The sequence below is a fragment of the Microcebus murinus genome, chromosome 23, assembly GCF_040939455.1.
Source record: "Microcebus murinus isolate Inina chromosome 23, M.murinus_Inina_mat1.0, whole genome shotgun sequence".
NCBI lineage: Eukaryota > Metazoa > Chordata > Mammalia > Primates > Cheirogaleidae > Microcebus > Microcebus murinus.
This window is the reverse complement of record NC_134126.1, coordinates 16,943,748-16,962,313: the sequence shown is the minus strand read 5'-3', so window position 1 is coordinate 16,962,313 and position 18,566 is coordinate 16,943,748. Positions and strand designations below refer to the sequence as shown.

General features: G+C 37.0%; 1 protein-coding gene across 3 annotated transcripts in view; it reads right to left on the bottom strand.

The window, feature by feature from the left end:
• The window catches only part of RAB3GAP2 (RAB3 GTPase activating non-catalytic protein subunit 2), a 96,115-nt gene that overhangs the window by 52,986 nt on the left and 24,563 nt on the right, over positions 1-18,566 (bottom strand). For 2 of the 3 annotated variants that reach the window (XM_075997044.1, XM_075997045.1), the window contains exons 3-8: positions 8,777-8,912; positions 7,505-7,586; positions 5,758-5,805; positions 5,605-5,680; positions 5,207-5,308; positions 1,647-1,746 (exon numbers count right to left, since the gene is read on the bottom strand). In XM_075997044.1, coding sequence (XP_075853159.1) covers positions 1,647-1,746; positions 5,207-5,308; positions 5,605-5,680; positions 5,758-5,805; positions 7,505-7,586; positions 8,777-8,912 — 544 coding nt within the window. The remainder of the gene's footprint in view (positions 1-1,646; positions 1,747-5,206; positions 5,309-5,604; positions 5,681-5,757; positions 5,806-7,504; positions 7,587-8,776; positions 8,913-18,566) is intronic. The other variant, XM_020284424.2, reaches the window with a different exon arrangement.

Genomic DNA, 18,566 nt, shown 5'->3' with positions numbered 1-18,566 from the left:
AGAAGAGAGAATTTTCCTATATGCTGAAATAAGTGTCACAACAATTTGTGGCTAAGTAACCAGAATTCTTTTTAGAGCAATTTAAAATGAGAGGGCACTGAGTGGCTGGATTCCTTACTTCCTAGGAGACAAAATGGCTTTACGGTCTTACACACAACAATAAACAGGAATTCAAAAATGGTGAAAAATTAAATGGTTGATAATACCAATTATAACATAATTGTCTATTTCTAGTTTATAGAACTGTTACCTACAGAAAAATGCCAGTCTCTTTGGACATGATATCAATGGTGAGTATTTTAAATGTTCTCAAGATAATGAAGCTTATGGTAGGTTAAACTGAAATAATTTAAAAGATTATGAACATAGGCATAAAAATTCAAACAAATTCTGGCCTAATAAAAATGCATGTACTATTTATTAAAGAACCATATAACCAAGACTTCAGAATTTTATCAATCACATTAATCTGCTAAAAAAGACAGAGAAAATTTTTTTATTGCAATATAAGATGTTACATTTTCCCCTGGAAGAAATTGCTTATTTTGCATCTTATAGTTCAGTCTAGATTTAGAAATAATTTTTATGAAGCAGCAAACATATCCTAATTAGCTTATGTTTTCAGGGAGCTGTCTCAATCATTTAGGAGTCAAACTTTGTTTTAGGGCCACTAAGCCTCCTATATCCAATCTCGGAAGAAAAGGGTAAGTGAGCACTACCATTCATATTTTCACTGATTTTAAGATTGTTCATTCCCATATTTTTACATCTATAAAATTGGGATCTTAAAATCAATGGTGTGTCTTTCACTGGCAACATTTTTTTTCTTAGTGGTATATAATAATAGTGCATGTTATAATCGATGGCTTCTTGAATTTGATGAAATTCCATAGCATCAGAATGTAAGCTATGGGTAGTAAAAGTAAGAATTCTTGATTATTTGGGCAGTTTTCATCCTTGGAAATAGTGTAGTTGCCAATATATACATTAAGTTTAGGCCTCTAGCTTAACTCCATTCAGAAGTGTTCCAAGATAGCAAAAAGAAGGTCATGTTGACTGCCTGCTGGGTCCTGCCTATTGTGAGCAAAATTCCCCTTGCACACAGTGGTATCTTTATCCTTAGCAAGGATGGAAGCAATGTGGAGTCACAAGATTTGATTCAGTATAGTGGCCCTACAGTTGCTGATTTAGTGAAAAATTTGGTACCTCAACTAGACGCAACTAAATACCTAAGCCCAATGTTGATTGTCAATACAGGTGCAAATATTAATAACTCTAACTAGCCAAGACATATTGCTGAATTAGTTAATAAAGCATGCTGTTCCTGTGCTGGCCACACTCTCCACTGGCAACACGTGAAGAGTGCTGATGTTTCAGCCCTTGTCTTTACCTCACTGAGCAATCTACCCAACATGCACGCCCATGTCTACAGGAGCAAGGTTTTCCCCTTTAATCTAGTTCAGGAGACCTTTCTGATTTAGAAGATACAGAAGGGCTGTCCAGAAAGTATCCAGCCATGTAATATGAAAACTATGTTAACAATGGCTGGATACTTCCAGATAGTCCTCGTAATTAATTCTATAAGGAGGTCACAATAAATAAAACAAAACACATCCGAAGTTAAATATTTCTTGCCCAAATATTACCTTTTGCTACCTGATTTCGACAAGCACGAAGAGACTGAAAAAGGCTAAATCCATCAATAGTCACAATGGCAGCTGGATATAGGATACTCAACTCTTCATTCTATTTAAGAAATAAGAAAAAAATAATAAAATTTCTTAAATAGATATGCCAAAGAGGCATTATCTATTTTTTTATTATACTTGAATTTCATGAATAATGTAAAATTAAAAATACTGGCTGGACATGGTGGCTCACATCTGTAATCTTAGCACTTAGGGAGGCAGGGGTGAGGGGATCACTGAGGCCAAGAGTTTGAGACCAGCTTGGGCAAGATAGTGAGACTCTGTCTCTATTAAAAAAAAAAAAAAATTAGCCAGACATGGTGTCCCACACCTGTAATCCTAGCTACTTGAGAGGCTGAGGTGGGAGGATAGTTTGAGGCCAGGAATTTGAGGTTACAGTAAGCTATGATTGCACCACTGCCCTCCACCCTGGGTAACACAGTGAAACACTGTCTCAAAAAAAAAAAAAAAGAAAGAAAGAAAGAAAATACTGTTACTAAACTCAACCACCTAATACACAAAGCAGTATCAGGGAGAGGAACAGTAAAAATAAATGCAAAACTAATTTCAGAATGCCTTTTGGCCAAAGACTTAAAAATAATATTCTTCTCAAATGTAACCTTTTCTTTTTATAATACTATTTTTTAGAACTGGTGGAAAAATACAACTAATACTTAAATACTGGCTTGCTATTTGCTTGCTATATTAGACAAGAAAATAATCTTTTAGCTGAAAAATAATTCTTATTGATCATGGAGAAGGAAGTATTATATTTGTTGTTATTCTGTATGTTATGCAAGCATCTCTGCATCTGAGACATCAGTTTATTTATTTATTTATTCATTTATTTTTAGACAGAGTCTCACTCTGTTGCCTGGGCCAGAGTGCTGTGGCATCAGCCTAGCTCACAGCAATCTCAAACTCCTGGGCTCAAGCAATCCTCCTGCCTCAGCCTCCCAAGTAGCTGGGACTATAGGCATGCGCCACCATGCCCGGCTAATTTTTTCCATATATATATATTAGTTGGCCAATTAATTTCTTTCTATTTATAGTAGAGACGGGGTCTTGCTCTTGCTCAGGCTGGTTTTGAACTCCTGACCTCGAGCAATCCGCCCACCTGGGCCTCCCAGAGTGCTAAGATTACAGGCATGAGCCACCGAGCCCAGCTGAGACATCAATTTATATATAAAAAATATGCTTTTTTTTTTTTTTTTTTTTTGAGACAGAGTCTCACTCTGTTGCCTGGGCCAGAGTGCCATGGCGTCAGCTCAGCTCACAGCAACCTCAAACTCCCGGGCTCAGGCAATCCTCCTGCCTCAGTCTCCCGAGTAGCTGGGACTACAGGCACATGCCACCATGCCTGGCTAATTTTTTCTATATATTTTTAGTTAGCCAATTGATTTGTTTCTATTTTTAGTAGAGACGGGGGTCTCGCTCTTGCTCAGTTTGGTTTCAAACTTCTGACCTCAAGCGATCCACCCACCGCGGCCTCCCAGAGTGCTAGGAATACAGGTGTGAGTCACCGTGCCTGACCTATATACTTTTTAATATACTCCCAGATCTATCAGAGATCACAGAAGCAAATTTCCTCTAATTCAAATCTGGAAGCAATGAGTGTGCTAGGTGTATTATAAACATAACCAAGTTTAAAGTGTTTGAACCTTCATCATCCAGTGAATTTGTAGAAAAATGGAAAACAACTCTTAAAAATTATCCTGAATTCTGAATTCACAGATTATTTTCTTAGATTTCCAATTGCTCATTCTTTGTCTCCTTCAGTAGTCCCATCTTCTATCTCCTTATGGTGAATATTATTAGTTACTAAGACTTAAGTCTTCAGCCTGCAGTTTTATTTTCCTGTATCTTTTACTTAGAAGAATTCATTCATTACCTCTGACTTCAACCATCATCTCCAATCTAGTCTCTGTGCCTACACAGTAGTTTCATATCATTATCTTGATTCTGGTATCTTCATTTTATTTTCTACCATTGCCTCAAACTCAGCATGTCCAAAACCACAATAAATAACTTTTATTTACTGCCAAAACAGTCCCTTCTTCCAACTTTGTTAATGGAACTCCCCAGGATAAATACCTTAGAGACAGCTTTAGCTCATTTCTTTTTTTAATATTCTACATTTCTACACAATAACCAAGTTTTATCAATTAATTGCTCCTTCAAAATGATTTTTATATTGACCATTTCTTTCTTTCCACAGCCATTCTAGTCCTGGCTCTTAACTGTCAACATCTATAACAAATAACTTAAAAGACCAGGTATCTAGCCTCCCTAACTCCAGTTCATCTTGAAGAAAGAGCTCTTCAATATCCCTCTGATTGCATCACTTCCTTTTCATAAATCTTTAGGAGCTTCTCTCATCTCCTGAATTAATTCTAATTTTTACTTGGCTTTTGAATTTATACAAAATTTGGCCACTCTGCCTATTAACAGTTTCTCATTGTTTTCTAACAGTTTCTTTGTTGTTGGATAGATAGTCTTACATTTGAATTGTCTCACATTTTTCTCCTAATTACCTAAAATAATTTTCCCCTTTCCCCATTACCTAATTCTATACCCATTATTTATGAATTAATGCAAATTTCACCCCCTCAATGAAATTTTCCCTTATTGTCCTAGTCATAATTGAGCTCCCCTTCTCCAAATTTGTACAGAATTTTGTCCATATAAATTTATACTTAATTAGGAATTGCTTTGTATTACTAATTTATTCATAGGTATTAACAGATTTTAGTACTAGTGTCTCCTACTAAATTAAGTTTCTTCTATAGCTCTAGTCCATCTATCATGCAATTTAAGTCCACATATGCATACAATCTATACATCTGTTTACTTGAAATCTTTTGGAGACCAGGGTACAAAAAAGGAAGGTATACTGTATAGTTTTGACTATGTACACTGCAAAACAAATAAAAGGATATTGGTCTAAATGGCAATTATTTTTTGACTGTGAGACAACCAAAATCTTACAAGGCACCTAAGAAGAAGTAACAGCCTTCAATACTAAACAGTATTATTTTCTCAGTTAAGATCTTCAATGAATACAAAATATTTTCCACTATAACAAAAACTTAATAATCCTTTTTCTGAGAAATAGTTAAATACAAAGTAGTAGTACTATTAACAATACAGCCAAAACTTTTTTTCTTTTACTATAAGGTAATTTAACACCTAAATCCAAATTAAAAGACATAAAATTATATAATACCACATTTTGAATTAAGTCACTATTAAATTCTAAAAATAAGAAAGTTTTTTTGGCTTTTAACTAAAGTATTTTATTTTATTGTAGAACAAACATACATTATTTCATTAAATAACTAAAAGCAAGATGGGTATTTTTTACTCAGCTACAGATTCTCTATTTCTAGACTATGACAGTGCAGCTAACTGTGCCACAGACAAAGGTATTTTAATGTTTCCACCCAATAAAGAGGGGAAAGACTGACTGCTTCAAAGTAATGCCACAGTTACTATTTGAACATAATTGTTTATACTACCTGCTCAGTCACGCCAGGATGTCGTGGGATTTCATAGGTCCTGCATTTAAGCTGAAGAACTGCGTCCTCATTCAAAAGCTGTGCAAGCAAGAGCACACCATTCTAGGAGGAAGCACAGAGAAGGGCCCTGCTTGTTTTCTTACCAATACACCTGAGCAGGTATGGCCAGGCAGAATACCATTTCCCCAATAGTTTTCTACAGATACCAGGTACTCTCTTTTCAGACTACAATTGCTCTCCTCTGTATCTTCTCTCAGAACTTTTCCACTGCCTGTCCCAGCCTCTACCCCCATAAAGCATCAACTACACATTTCCAAACAGCAGGTAATGAAGCCACAAACTAGTTTAACAGGGAGGCAGTCAACTGTTGTTTTCGAACTGCTGAAAACTCAACCTACCTCAGTGTAGAAGCGTACGTAACCTGAAGTAAAACCCACCACGATGCAGGTCCAGTCGGGACGTCCAGTAGAACTCCTGTTAAAACAAAATTGATGATCTTAACAGCTCATATATCAAAGCAAAGAAAACAGATAACTCTTATTTATCCTTACCTCTTTTGGCTTGCCAGTGGGATACATAAAGCACTGGTTACACATTCCCTAAAAGACAAAAACAAAATCATATGTTTATCCACTGAACTCATCAACTACTTTTATTTCTCTATATCTGATGTTAAATGGTAGTAAGTGGAAGATGACCTCCGTGGACCAGTTTTATTCAATGCATAAGTAAAAATACAATAATATTCCACCATAAGTAGGGGCCATAAAATTCATTCACATAAAATATAACATCACATGTGTTTGAGGTTAATAAAAAACGAGATTTAGTCAGGAGCAGTGGCTCATGCCTATAATCCCAACAATTTGGAAGGCTGAGGTGGGAAGATCGCTTGAGGCCAGGAGTTTGAGACATGCCTGGGCAACGTAGTGAGAACTCATCTCTTAAAAAAACAAAAAAATACCAAAAAGCCCAGGATTTTTCATTCTGTATTGTCAGGAAAAGCATCAAAATAAAGAAAGCAAAACTTTACTTATATGAATAATTGTATACAGTCCTTAGAAAATCTCAAATGATCAGTAGGCCATCATTTCCTACCATCCCCTTTCTCCTCTGCTTCAGCCAAGAACTTCAGCCTGCTTCCTTGTTAGAGATCAGGGGCTTGGCAGAGGGTCAAAGAACTACTGGTCACACTACATGCAAACTGCATTTCTGCAGGATACACTGTTTTAGGGACTGACCTTTATTTCGACTTGCTAGTTTCTTCTTTTGCAGAAATGGCTCCAATAACCATTTATAAGCATATGTTAGGTTTGATGTTCCCTAAAAAATATTTTTTTTCCCCTGGCATGTAGACTTGAAATATTTGTCAGGAGCTCAGAGCCTAAGTCTCAAAGTCAAAACAACTCCTATCGACTGACTTTGTTTGACCTGTCAAGCCTGAGGGCCAACACCAGCTTATTCAAGAAACTATAAACACTCCTGCACTAGGAGTGTAGTCATACTAGGTAACAAAAGTAATCTTTGTGCTTGTTTAAAGTAATACGTTTGCTTTGCACTTCTGACAGAAATTAAATGTCTTTAAAATGTTTTGACTAATTGACCTAAGGAGAAATATCACTTATTTTGACAATAGCAGAAAGCATTTCATTGAGTATCTAATGTGCCAGGCATGTACTAGGCACTTCCACTTGGTTGTTTTTTGTCTGAATTCAAAGTTTGAAGGATCTTCTTATTCGTTCTGATAAGACAGTTTTCAGTCATAAAAATTTAAATGAAAATTTTAAATGAAAGTTTCAGGTCCAAGGTTCTAGGTGAGCAGCTCTATCATATAACCACACCAGAGATCATGGTTTTAAAAGTTTTACTGGGTCAGCAGGAAACTTAAATGTACCAACTTGCACTTCTGAAGTATTTATGAGTTTTAAGAATTAATGTAGCATTGTACCCTTCAAGTACAAGCCCAATACCAGCAGAGCAGAGAAAATAATGACTGCCCTTGACATTTCTGGATGAATAAAATTAGTAATGGATAACAGGGAGAAAAGACAAAATGTAAAAAGGATTTCATGGGATTCTTACTGCTTCAAATCTTCTTCAAATCTTCAAACAGAAGATTTTTTTTTAATCATATGCAAAATTAAATTTGCCGACTGAATCATTCTCTACAACCTCTAAAGATACATATACATTTACTAAACATTCCAAATAATGAAACTTCTTAATACATTCTCTTATAATTCAAACAATTACATACATACATTTAACATACAGAAAAAAAAATTAACTGGTACCTACCCTTCTTCAACATTTAAAGAACCACTCCAACCAACAGCAAATTGCATTTCTTCCTTTCCTTTATCACTATATTTCCATTTTGCTGAAAAAATTAAGATATCATATAAAATAACTAAAATAGTAATTTACAAATTTTGCTCTTTCCCTTTAGCATGATAAGTACAAAATTTAATAGTTCTGTATTAACTGATTTGGGGCTTTTTACAGGTAAATATAAAATAATGCTTTAACAATTTTATAAGATTTTATAAAATCACCAAGTCTCCTGGCCTCTCCTTCCTGCAATTAAACCGATATAATGGTGTCACAGTTCTTGCAGAATAAAGTTATTAATTCCTATGCCCACCCTACCTGTATTATTTATAAGACTATTTTTATCATCAGACGCAAAGAAGAATTTTCTATTAGATTTATGCTACTAGAAAGTAAATTTGCTTTGTAAGACCATTCCATGGCCATTTTATACATAATCTATTTAGTCAGTAGGATTTTTCATATCCTATATATCCTCAAACCTTAATTTTAATCTTCAACAAAAAATTATAAGATGAAAATTTATGCCCCAAACAGAAATCTGTAATATTATAAGATTTCAAATTATAGTTGAAAATCACACTGTTACTAAGAAAAGGTCAGTGACCTTTTTTAGCTCTGTCCCTTGAGATATTTGGGCAATGTCCAGCACTGCCTCTGAAATACCAAGAAAGACAGCTAAAGTATCAATAGCCAAGAAACAAAAATAGAGAGGAAACAAACAGAATAGAAAGGAGAGATATAGAGAGGAGAGAGAGAGGAAAAAAGAAAGGAAAGGAAATAAAAAGTGTTATATAATATATAAAATACAAGGCCATATATGGTGGTTCACGCCTATAATGCCAGCATTCTGGGAGGCTGAGGCAGGAGGATCACTTGAGGCCAGGAGTTCGAGACCAGCCTGAGCAAGAGCAAGACCCTGTCTCTACAAAAAATAGAAAAATTAGCTGGATGTCGTGGCATGCTACTTAGAAGGCTAAGGCAAGAGAACTGCCTGAGACCAGGAGTTTGAGATTGCAGTGAGCTATGATGATTCTACTGCACTCTAGACTGGGCAACAACAGAGTGAGATTCTGTCTCAAAACAATAAATAAATACACACATACATACATATATACATACTACAGATGCCACCGTATAATGCATACAATAGAAGTAACATTTTTTTTCTACCTTATCCATTTTCTGTTCCATCCTATGCATTAAAATAAAGGCCACTAAAAGTAATAGGATACTTACGCACTAGAAATACAGCTTTTTGCTCCCGAGCTATGACCATAAGATCATTGGTTGGAGACAGGGATAAAACACAATCTTGGAGCCAGGAAGTTTTTTGTGTTTTGCATGTATTTCCTTCTTCTTCCTGAGGATAAAACTACAGTTACTGTATATGCAAAAATATCAAGAGTATTTCAACTTAGCTTGTCTGTTTTGAGGGGAAAGGGGGAAGAAAAAAAGGAAAAGATATCTTTCCAATTCTCTTATAGAGGTTCATAAAGTCAAAGATGACTGACAAAATACCCACTAGAAACAAATCTCAGTTTTGAATATTAATGCAAAAATTTTAAATATAAACAAATACAAACTAGCAAGGTATTAAAAAAAGGTCACATAAGGATCACTTCAGGAATGACTTAATATTAGGAAATTCAGTGAATAGTCCTATTCAGAGAGAGACAGCTACAGTATCTCCAACTAGAGAGCAATGAAAAAAATATATGAGATTATTAAGGTTGTAGGATCTATAAAAGTATTTTATACAATGTGATGCTTCCTTTTTTTATTTGACCTGCATGGTGTTTTCTTTTTTTCCATTCGAAATTTATTATATAGGTAAATCCTCATGGTTAAAAATTCAACATATGTAACAAGGTCTTCTTTGAAAAATCTCTCTCATACTTTTGTACTCTAGCTACCTAGTTGTTAACTCTAGAGACCAAGCAATCAGTTCTTATGTGTGATTCCAGAGATACTTCATGCACATAAAAACAAATACATTTTCTACCCTTTCCTCCCTTTTTATTGCAAGAATGGTAGCATTATATATATATATATGTAATTCATATATATCTTAGACTTCATTCCATATGAACTTTCTTTATTCTTTTTAATGGCTGCACCATAATTTGTTTAACCAGTCCCCTATTGATGGACATTTGTGTTCAAAATCTTTTGCTATTACAAACTATCATATTTGTCAGTTTGTTTGTGTGGAAATATATCAGGAGGCTAAATTCCTAGAAGTGAAATTGCTGGGTCAAAGGGAATGTGTATTAGTATATTTGCTACATATTCCCAAATTGTGCCCCATACATGCCATAATAATTTTTAATCCCACTGGCAATTTTTGAAAGTGCTTGCTTTCCTGTAGACTTTTCAAAAGATGTTTTAACTCTGGATCTGTGATCTGTGTCAATCTAATAGGTAAAACATGGTTATCTCAGCATACTTTTATACTGCAATTTTTCTTATGAATGAAAATAGGCATTTGCTCATATATTTAAAGGCATCTTTTTTCATATGCTTAAGAAAAACTTCTCATTTTTATAGAAAGGAAAGGAACAAACTGAATAATTTTTAATGAACAGTTTCTTGTGTAGATTGCCTGTTAGGTTTCTGCTTTTGCTAACTAATTTGCACACACTCTTTATATACAAGAAAAATTGGCCCTTTGAACATAAGAGCTGCAAATATTCATAGTTTTTCCCAGTAGAAATAATGCCACTAACAAGGATTGGATCTGATGTTTACCTGTGTAGAAAAGACAAAGTGACAAAGAATTTCAAAGATGGAAAGCATTTAGAGACCAACTGGTCCAAAACCTTACTTTATAGTAAAGAAAATGGAGTCTCAGGGAGGCTTAAGGATGGGCTTCCAGCCACAGAATTAGTGTCAGAGCCCAAACTATTAATAGAATCTCAGCCTCCTGACTCTTAATTCAAGTGGTCTTTCTGTCCTATCATTCTGCTCATCTTTGTGGATAGCTATAATAGCTTTTTGAGAAGCCTTTCTTCACTTGGGATTTGACTCTAGTCTCACAGTCAGTGAAAAGCCTTTTCTCAAAAAGAACTACCTTATTACTTATCGCTTTATTCTAGGATAATCTTTTTGCAGTTCTTTGAACTAATTAAAGATGACTACTATACGTAAATGTGTCAGTGAGTGTATTCTTGAGTTATTGCTTTAAGCACGCCTTCAAAAATACTTTTCCCTCTCCTTTCTGTCTTTCCATTTGCAGTTCTAGTTCCTGTGGCAACCTCATCCTACTCTTTTACCTTCTTTCAAATGTACTACAATTGAAAGTCCTAATACTCTCTGCTACCTATTTATCTATTCAGTGACTGCATTTCTCCCGTACTAGACTAGAAGCCCATTTGTTGGCAAAGCCTATGCCTTATATTACTTTTCAACTCCAAATATAGCACAGTCCACTAGTAGCATATATGAGTAAATAACAGCATTCCCTGTCTTTCGTATTCACAAAGATGTTTGAATAACCTACTATCTATTCCTGCACACGAAACTGTATGACAATGAACAATCAATTCAAAGCCAGTATATGCAATCCTTAGTAATGTTTTCTCTTAAGTGATATTATGATTTAACAGTTCAAGATTCTGACTGACATATCCACGGTAGAAAAAAGTTAGACACAAGAAAGGATAGAATGTGCTGTATCACAGCCTTCTTAGTTGAGCCTAGAATTCAGTGTCAAATTATAATCAAGCTCCGTCTGCCCCTATCCCAACACATAGACTGTAAGCAACCCCAGAAGCAAACATGAATTTCTAACCATGATGAAAGCATGGGAAATAGAAAGATGTCACTTAGTTGTAAGCAAATTCAGAAAAACTATTCCATAGTCATTGGTTATATCCCTAACTTGCTTAGCCATCTCATAAATGTACATTTTTAGTTACATGAAGCCAGAAAATGAAGCTTCATGTAGACTAAGCACTCTGGTTTCATCTAATGATGAAAAAGGAATATACAGGCAGAAAACCAAAATCTTCACTTCATTTTCTTTTCTATGTTCTCTCTACCTCTCCATCTTTCCTTGCAACTGTGGGACTGCAAGTAATCCTCCCATTTTGCCACAGTAAAGGTAGGATGTGTACAGTGGGCACCCCATACTATAAACAGGTTAGAAAATACTACAATATTATATAATATTACATTATCTCATCATTACGGTTTGATGTCCCATAAAATTCTAGACCTAAAGCTTTAGTTATGCTTTTCAAGTATGATGCTCCCTTGTCACAAAATACAATGGTGTTGTGCTCTAAATACAAGCTCCATACATCTTTTGACCCACAGCCACATGGGGAAGCACCTATATAGCCTTGTAACTGCAAGTTCCTGGTCACATGTAACTCTAAAGTAACTCTTCTTTGTGACTAATGCACAATACTCAATGCATCAGACTCAATAAGATAAAAAGTCTCTAATGACAATAACCAAAATCAAATAATATTCTTAAAATTATAAACAGAGGTAAAAATTGATCATTTCCCCACAAGCTTAGCTATTCTCCCCTAAGCAGAGTAAATTTTACCGTAAGATTATGAAGCAAATGTAAAGCAGAAATCCGCTGGAGGTGTAGGGAGTGGGGGAAGAAGAAATTTCAGGTAAATCAAATTTCTTTCAATAAATTCAAGAAATCCCTTGGTACATCAAGAGATTAATAATGAACATATGATATACAAAGATAAACAAAGAACAAATGCATAGAAAAGACGCCCAGAGTACCCTAGTGTGACAACCCAAACCATCCCAGACATTGTCTCCTGGTTTGGTACAAAATTGCCCCTAGCTGGAAACCATTTGTCTAGGCAATGGAAGGAAGGTCAAAGCCAGGCTAGGCTGGGCCAGAGAGTCCTTACTTAGAGCTGAGTTGACACAGGAAAAAAAGTTCTTGAGGAACCAGTAAAATGCGCAGGGCAGGCGGCAACAGAAATACAAATCAAGAATAGAGTATGAGTCTGTCTGAAATAGTTCCTGTGTCATATTTTTCAGGGAAGCCTCAAGTCTAAGCACAAATAACTCGATGAAAATACTGGTATAGTGGAGATGAGGAAATCTCATCTTTAAGCTGCATCACAATGATCTAGTAGGAGGTTTCACAACAAAACTTGATTCTAGTTCATCAAGAAAGCTCAGGCAAGAAACAGGACTGTAAACAACAATGCTCTCTGAAGCCTAATAGAGCATGAGCACACATTTGGTGGCTGACAAGATGCAAGCTCATCATTTGGTTTTGAACCATAAAGGCATCTGCCTACTAATTAGGTTTTTGGAAAGCCTCCCCCAACAATAGGGGGCCCATAGTCACTAAAATTGCTCCCTTGAAGCTAGCGATCCTAAAATTTAACAAGGTAGTTCATAGTTCATTTCCCAGGCGAGGTATGAAATTTTTTAAAAAAGCACCTCACTATTAAAGGTACTACTACACCAGGAATCACCTTGGTTTTCCACAAAAACTTGCACCTAGTTACTAAAATTAACACACTAAATTCATCCATTAACTATAAAACATAATTCCATTGTGGAGATTTTCTATTAATCTATAATTATATTTTAGTGTGGCCAAAACTCAAGGATTTTCTTTGAATTAAGACCAGTAAAAATATTTTCTTAATCTGCACAAATATGGAAGTCACTAATATGGACTAGGAAAAGGAATTCTTTCTTTTTTTTTTTTTTTTGAGACAGAGTCTCGCTTTGTTGCCCAGGCTAGAGTGAGTGCCATGGCGTCAGCCTAGCTCACAGCAACCTCAAACTCCTGGCTCAAGCAATCCTCCTGCCTCAGCCTCTCAAGTAGCTGGGACTACAGGCATTCGCCACCATGCCCGGCTAATTTTTTTGTATATATATTAGTTGGCCAATTAATTTCTTTCTATTTATAGTAGAGACGGGGTCTCACTCTTGCTCAGGCTGGTTTCGAACTCCTGACCTTGAGCAATCCGCCCGCCTCGGCCTCCCAGAGAGCTAGGATTACAGGCGTGAGCCACCGGGCCCGGCCCAGGAATTCTTTCTTAACAACTAGGACTAGAGCACATACTTTCAAAATTTATTTTCTTTTGATTTTAAGCCCACAAATTTGTCAAGTGCTTATTCTTTCACAATGTAGCAGATTAGGTGAAATTGCAGTAATTTAACCAGCCTTTCAATGATAGCTGGCCATTATAGGGGCTGGTAAATTATCACTGGGTAAACAGAGTGGCTAATATTTTTTGGTTTATCACAGCCATTGAAGTAGCCAGGAGTGGTTTTTTTTAAAGCTTTTAAATTTAGTACAATTTACAATTACAATTTATGTTGTTACTGTCATTATGTTAACTTCACAGATATCTATCTATACAACATAGTGGTGCCGGTAGAGTCCAGTGTAATCTAAGGGGCTGTCAGCACATTCACTGTAAGTCTCAGTAGTTTACCACCTAAGTCACAGAAATAAAATAGTCATCTATACTTTTAAAGCAAGAGACATAAGCACTTCGGCAATTCTGAAAGACAAAAAGAAAGTAAGGAGGTGTAGGGAGTGGGGGAAGAAGAAATTTCAGGTAAATCAAATTTCTTTCAATAAATTCAAGAAATCCCTTGGTACATCAAGAGATTAATAATGAACATATGATATACAAAGATAAACAAAGAACAAATGCATAGAAAAGACGCCCAGAGTACCCTAGTGTGACAACCCAAACCATCCCAGACATTGTCTCCTGGTTTGGTACAAAACCAGGAGGTACTAGGTTTTTTTTTTTTCTAGTCTGTTACCAACATATGTAATGCCCAATATTTTTCAAACTTTTTTTTAAAGATAACAGGACTTCTTTTTTTTTTTTTTAGTTTGAATTAGCAGGACTTCTGATTCCCAAATTTTTCTATAAAATTACAATATACGAAATAGATAAAAGCAGAGATGAGGAAGCTACACAGCACTTCTGTCGAAGCCTAGAGCTCTCCCTCTAACACAGCACAAAAGGTACTGGTCTAGGTCATTTTCAAGACCAGAAACTAAAATTCGCAAATGAATGATCCTACAATCTTTTCAAAATTAAAATGGGGAAAGGCATGAACTCTTTCTAATTTGATTACAAATGACCCAAAGAAAAAAATACTCACAAATACAATTAGTCATTGAAAAACTACAATTTCACTCAATTTTTAAAATTACTTTTCTTTCTAACCTTTTTTTTTTTTTTTGGAGACAGAGTCTCACTTTGTTGCCCAGGCCAGAGTGAGTGCCGTGGCGTCAGCCTAGCTCACAGCAACCTCAAACTAATATATATATTAGTTGGCCATTTAATTTCTTTCTATTTATTTATTTTATTTATTTATTTGAGACAGAGTCTCGATTTGTTGCCCAGGCTAGAGTGAGTGCCATGGCATCAGCCTAGCTCACAGCAACCTCAAACTCCTGGGCTCAAGCAATCCTGCTGTCTCAGCCTCCCGAGTAGCTGGGACTACAGGCATGCGTCACCTTGCCCGGCTAATTTTTTCTATATATATTGGTTGGCAAAGTAATTTCTTTCTATTTATGGTAGAGACGGGGTCTCGCCCTTGCTCAGGCAGGTTTCGAACTCCTGACCTCGAGCAATCAATCCGCCCGCCTTCGCCTCCCAGAGTGCTAGGATTACGGGCGTGAGCCAACACGCCCGGCCTCTTTCTAACCTTAAAGGAAGTTAACTTTAATTCATTCATTAACTCTTACAGCTTTACTTCAACTTTCAATTCAAGTAGGATTAACTTTGTTATTTATTCTTTTTTTTTTTTTTTTTGAGACAGAGTCTCTCTTTGTTGCTCAGGCTAGAGTGAGTGCCGTGGCATCAGCCTAGCTCACAGCAACCTCAAACTCCTGGGCTCACGCAATCCTCTTGCCTCAGCCTCCCGAGTAGCTGGGACTACAGGCATGTGCCACCATGCCCGGCTAATCTTTTCTATATATATTAGCTGGCCAATTAATTTCTTTCTATTTATAGTAGAGACGGGGTCTTGCTCTTGCTCAGGTTGGTTTCGAACTCCTGACCTCGAGCAATCCGCCCGCCTTCGCCTCCCAGAGTGCTAGGATTACAGGCTTGAGCCACCTCGCCCGGCCTTTATTCTTAAATTGTATACACTATATGATCTCGTTTTTTGCAAAATTTTCTTTGTGCTCACTCAACATTCTATCTGCATAGAGCAGCCACTCCTCATGAGGATAACCTAGGACACATCCTTAGTATATCTTGAGCACACCTCCTTCTGCATCTGGCCAATCTGGTGCTTATGTCTCCTGCATGACAGATGGCATCACAGTCTAATGGAAATAATGAAATAAAGCAAAAGATTTTCCAGTATCATCCCAGATCATTAAGGCCCTAAGAATCTTTAATCAAGTTGTGCTATATTCTGTATCTCAGCCTGTAGACAAACATTCCTCTGGGGTCTCTATCTGCCCAGCATGTTTTCATTCCCTATTAATCTGCTAAATCAAAATTGCCTCTGTAAATGGTGGGTATTTCAAAGTCTCTTTTGAATAGACAATTTCCATGCTGCCTTCCTTAACTGAAGACCTTGACCCAGACCTTCCTGTGCTTTCTAAGCCAGTTATTGCCTATTTATCACTACCTATTTATTGAGTAAATCCTCAGTTCTATACTTCCTACCCTTTGGCTTAATATGCCCATTAAGTCTGTCTTGCCAGTTAAAATTAAATTAAGCCTTTACAAGCTTCTTCCAAACTGCCTCAATTCCCTTTTTACCATGAAGCTGAGCAAAATGTTCCCCTCTAATTACTTTTTTCCTATAGCAAAAAAAATTATAATCCCAACTAAAAGCCTTTTATAATACTGTAAAAAAAAAAAAAACAGCAAAGCTATTATATGTATTATATGTTGCAGGACCATTAATCAGTAGACAATATAGTACATCTACCTTCTTTTCCAACTTTTCCAAGCCAGCCACTATCTTGCCATGATGCCAGTTAAAACCAAGTTAATATAAAGGAAAATTGGCCAGGTGTGGTGGCTCACACCTGTAATGCTAGCACTCTGGGAGGCCAAGGCAAGAGGATCACTTGCTCTCAGGAGGTGAAGACCAGCCTGAGCAAGAGCGAGACGCCATCTCTACTAAAATTAGAAAAACTAGCCAGGCATGGGGGCATGGTGGTGCATGCCTATAATCCCAGCTACTCGGGAGGCCAAGGCAGGAGGATCACTTGAGCCCAGGAGTTTGAGGTTGCTGTGAGGTAGGTTAATGCCACCACACTCTAGCCCAGGTGATAGGCTGAGACTCCATATTAAAAAAATAAATAAATAATACACACATACACACACACACACACACACACATTTGGGGGGAGTGGGGGAGGAGGGAGGAAGGGAAGAAAATCTTTGTTTTACCTTTTCTTCCATCCCAATCCACCCTGAAAGCTTATTCTGTTTGCCTTTTCAGTCTCTTATTGTATTTACTTATGGGCAAGTAGGCGTTCCTCAACCTTATTCTTTTTATTTGCCCAATTAGAAATTATGCCTGACATGGATCCATTATTTGGGGCATTGTTACATACTAAATTGTGTCACCTCCCCAGTCCCAATTCACATGTAGAAACCCTAACCCCCAAAGTGCCAGTTCTTAGACACAGGGCCTTTAAGGAGGTAATTTAGGTTAAATGAGGTCATAAGGGTGGGCCTTATCAGATAGGACTGGTGTCCTTATAACAAGAGGAAGATACACCAGAACTCGCTCTCTTCCCCGTGTGTGTGCACAGAAAGGTCAAGTGAAGACACAGCAGGAAGGCAGTTATCTGCAAGTTGGGAAGAAAGGCCCCATAAGAAACCAACCCTGATGACCTTGATCTTAGACTCCTAATCCCCAGAACTGTGAAAAAATAAACTTGTGTTAAGTCACTTAGTCAGTGGTATTCTGTTATGGTAGCACAAGTAGATAAATACAGGCATGAAATTCTATAGAAAAAAAAATGTTTGTCTTCTATAATAGAAGCAAGCCATCCTTAAAGCTCCTAAGTATACCAGTGTCACAGACATGTGAACTAAAATGACATCTTAAGCTCCCCCCACCCAGAATACTGAATGTGTTATGTAGATAGAAAGGGACTCCCACTCTCCTAGGAACAAAGACAAGTGCCCCACCGTGATGCTGTCTCAAGCAATTGCCACACCTGGGGAAAAAGGACAAGGGCAGGTGCCCTGCCAATTGCAAACGCATACAGGGAATTCCGCAGCCCAGGCACAATAGGATCTGGAAAGTGACCTCAAGTAACCTAAGGCTAATTATCATGTTAACTGTCCATCAAAGTGGTTCATTGGTGATGTGTGAACCACTAGGAGAGCCCAATCCACACAGTATAATACAAGACCCCAGACCATAACCAGAGCCTCTTGTTATGACAGGGGTCCCATTTGTCATCTGTGATGAATGTATATTGCTCTTGCTCTATAAACCTATCTTGCTCTTCCTCAATACTTCATTTAGTGCTGGTCTTGCCATAGATGTGTCTGGTCTCTGTTCTGCCAAGAGCACACCAAGAACCAAGATCAGACTGCCAACCCAACGAATGTCTTGGCCAAGGGGATACCCTAAATCTGAGTTCCTAGCCATGAGAAGGAAGGTCAGACATATCTCATCATGCCCCTCTCCCTTCTTGGAGCTATCCTTTGTAAATCATTAACAGTCCTAAGGCTAGGCAAGACAAATCTGCAGGTCCTCAATTTATATAACAAATCACTTGAGTCTGGGTATATGTCCAAGTGCTTGTCTCTGATTAAGACTTCCTTAACTTAAAGAATTGGAAGCCTTTAGACAAAGATTCATTTTTTTTTAATTTTTTTTCTCTTTTATTAGACAGAGTCTTGCTCTTGCTCAGGCTAGTCTCAAACTCCTGACCTCAAACAATCCTCCCACCTTGGCCTCCCACAGTGCTAGGATTACAGGCATGAGTCACTGTGCCCAGCCAAAGCTTCATTTCTTTAACCAATTACAAATCAAAGTCTTTAAACCTACCTATAACCTATAAGCCCCTGCT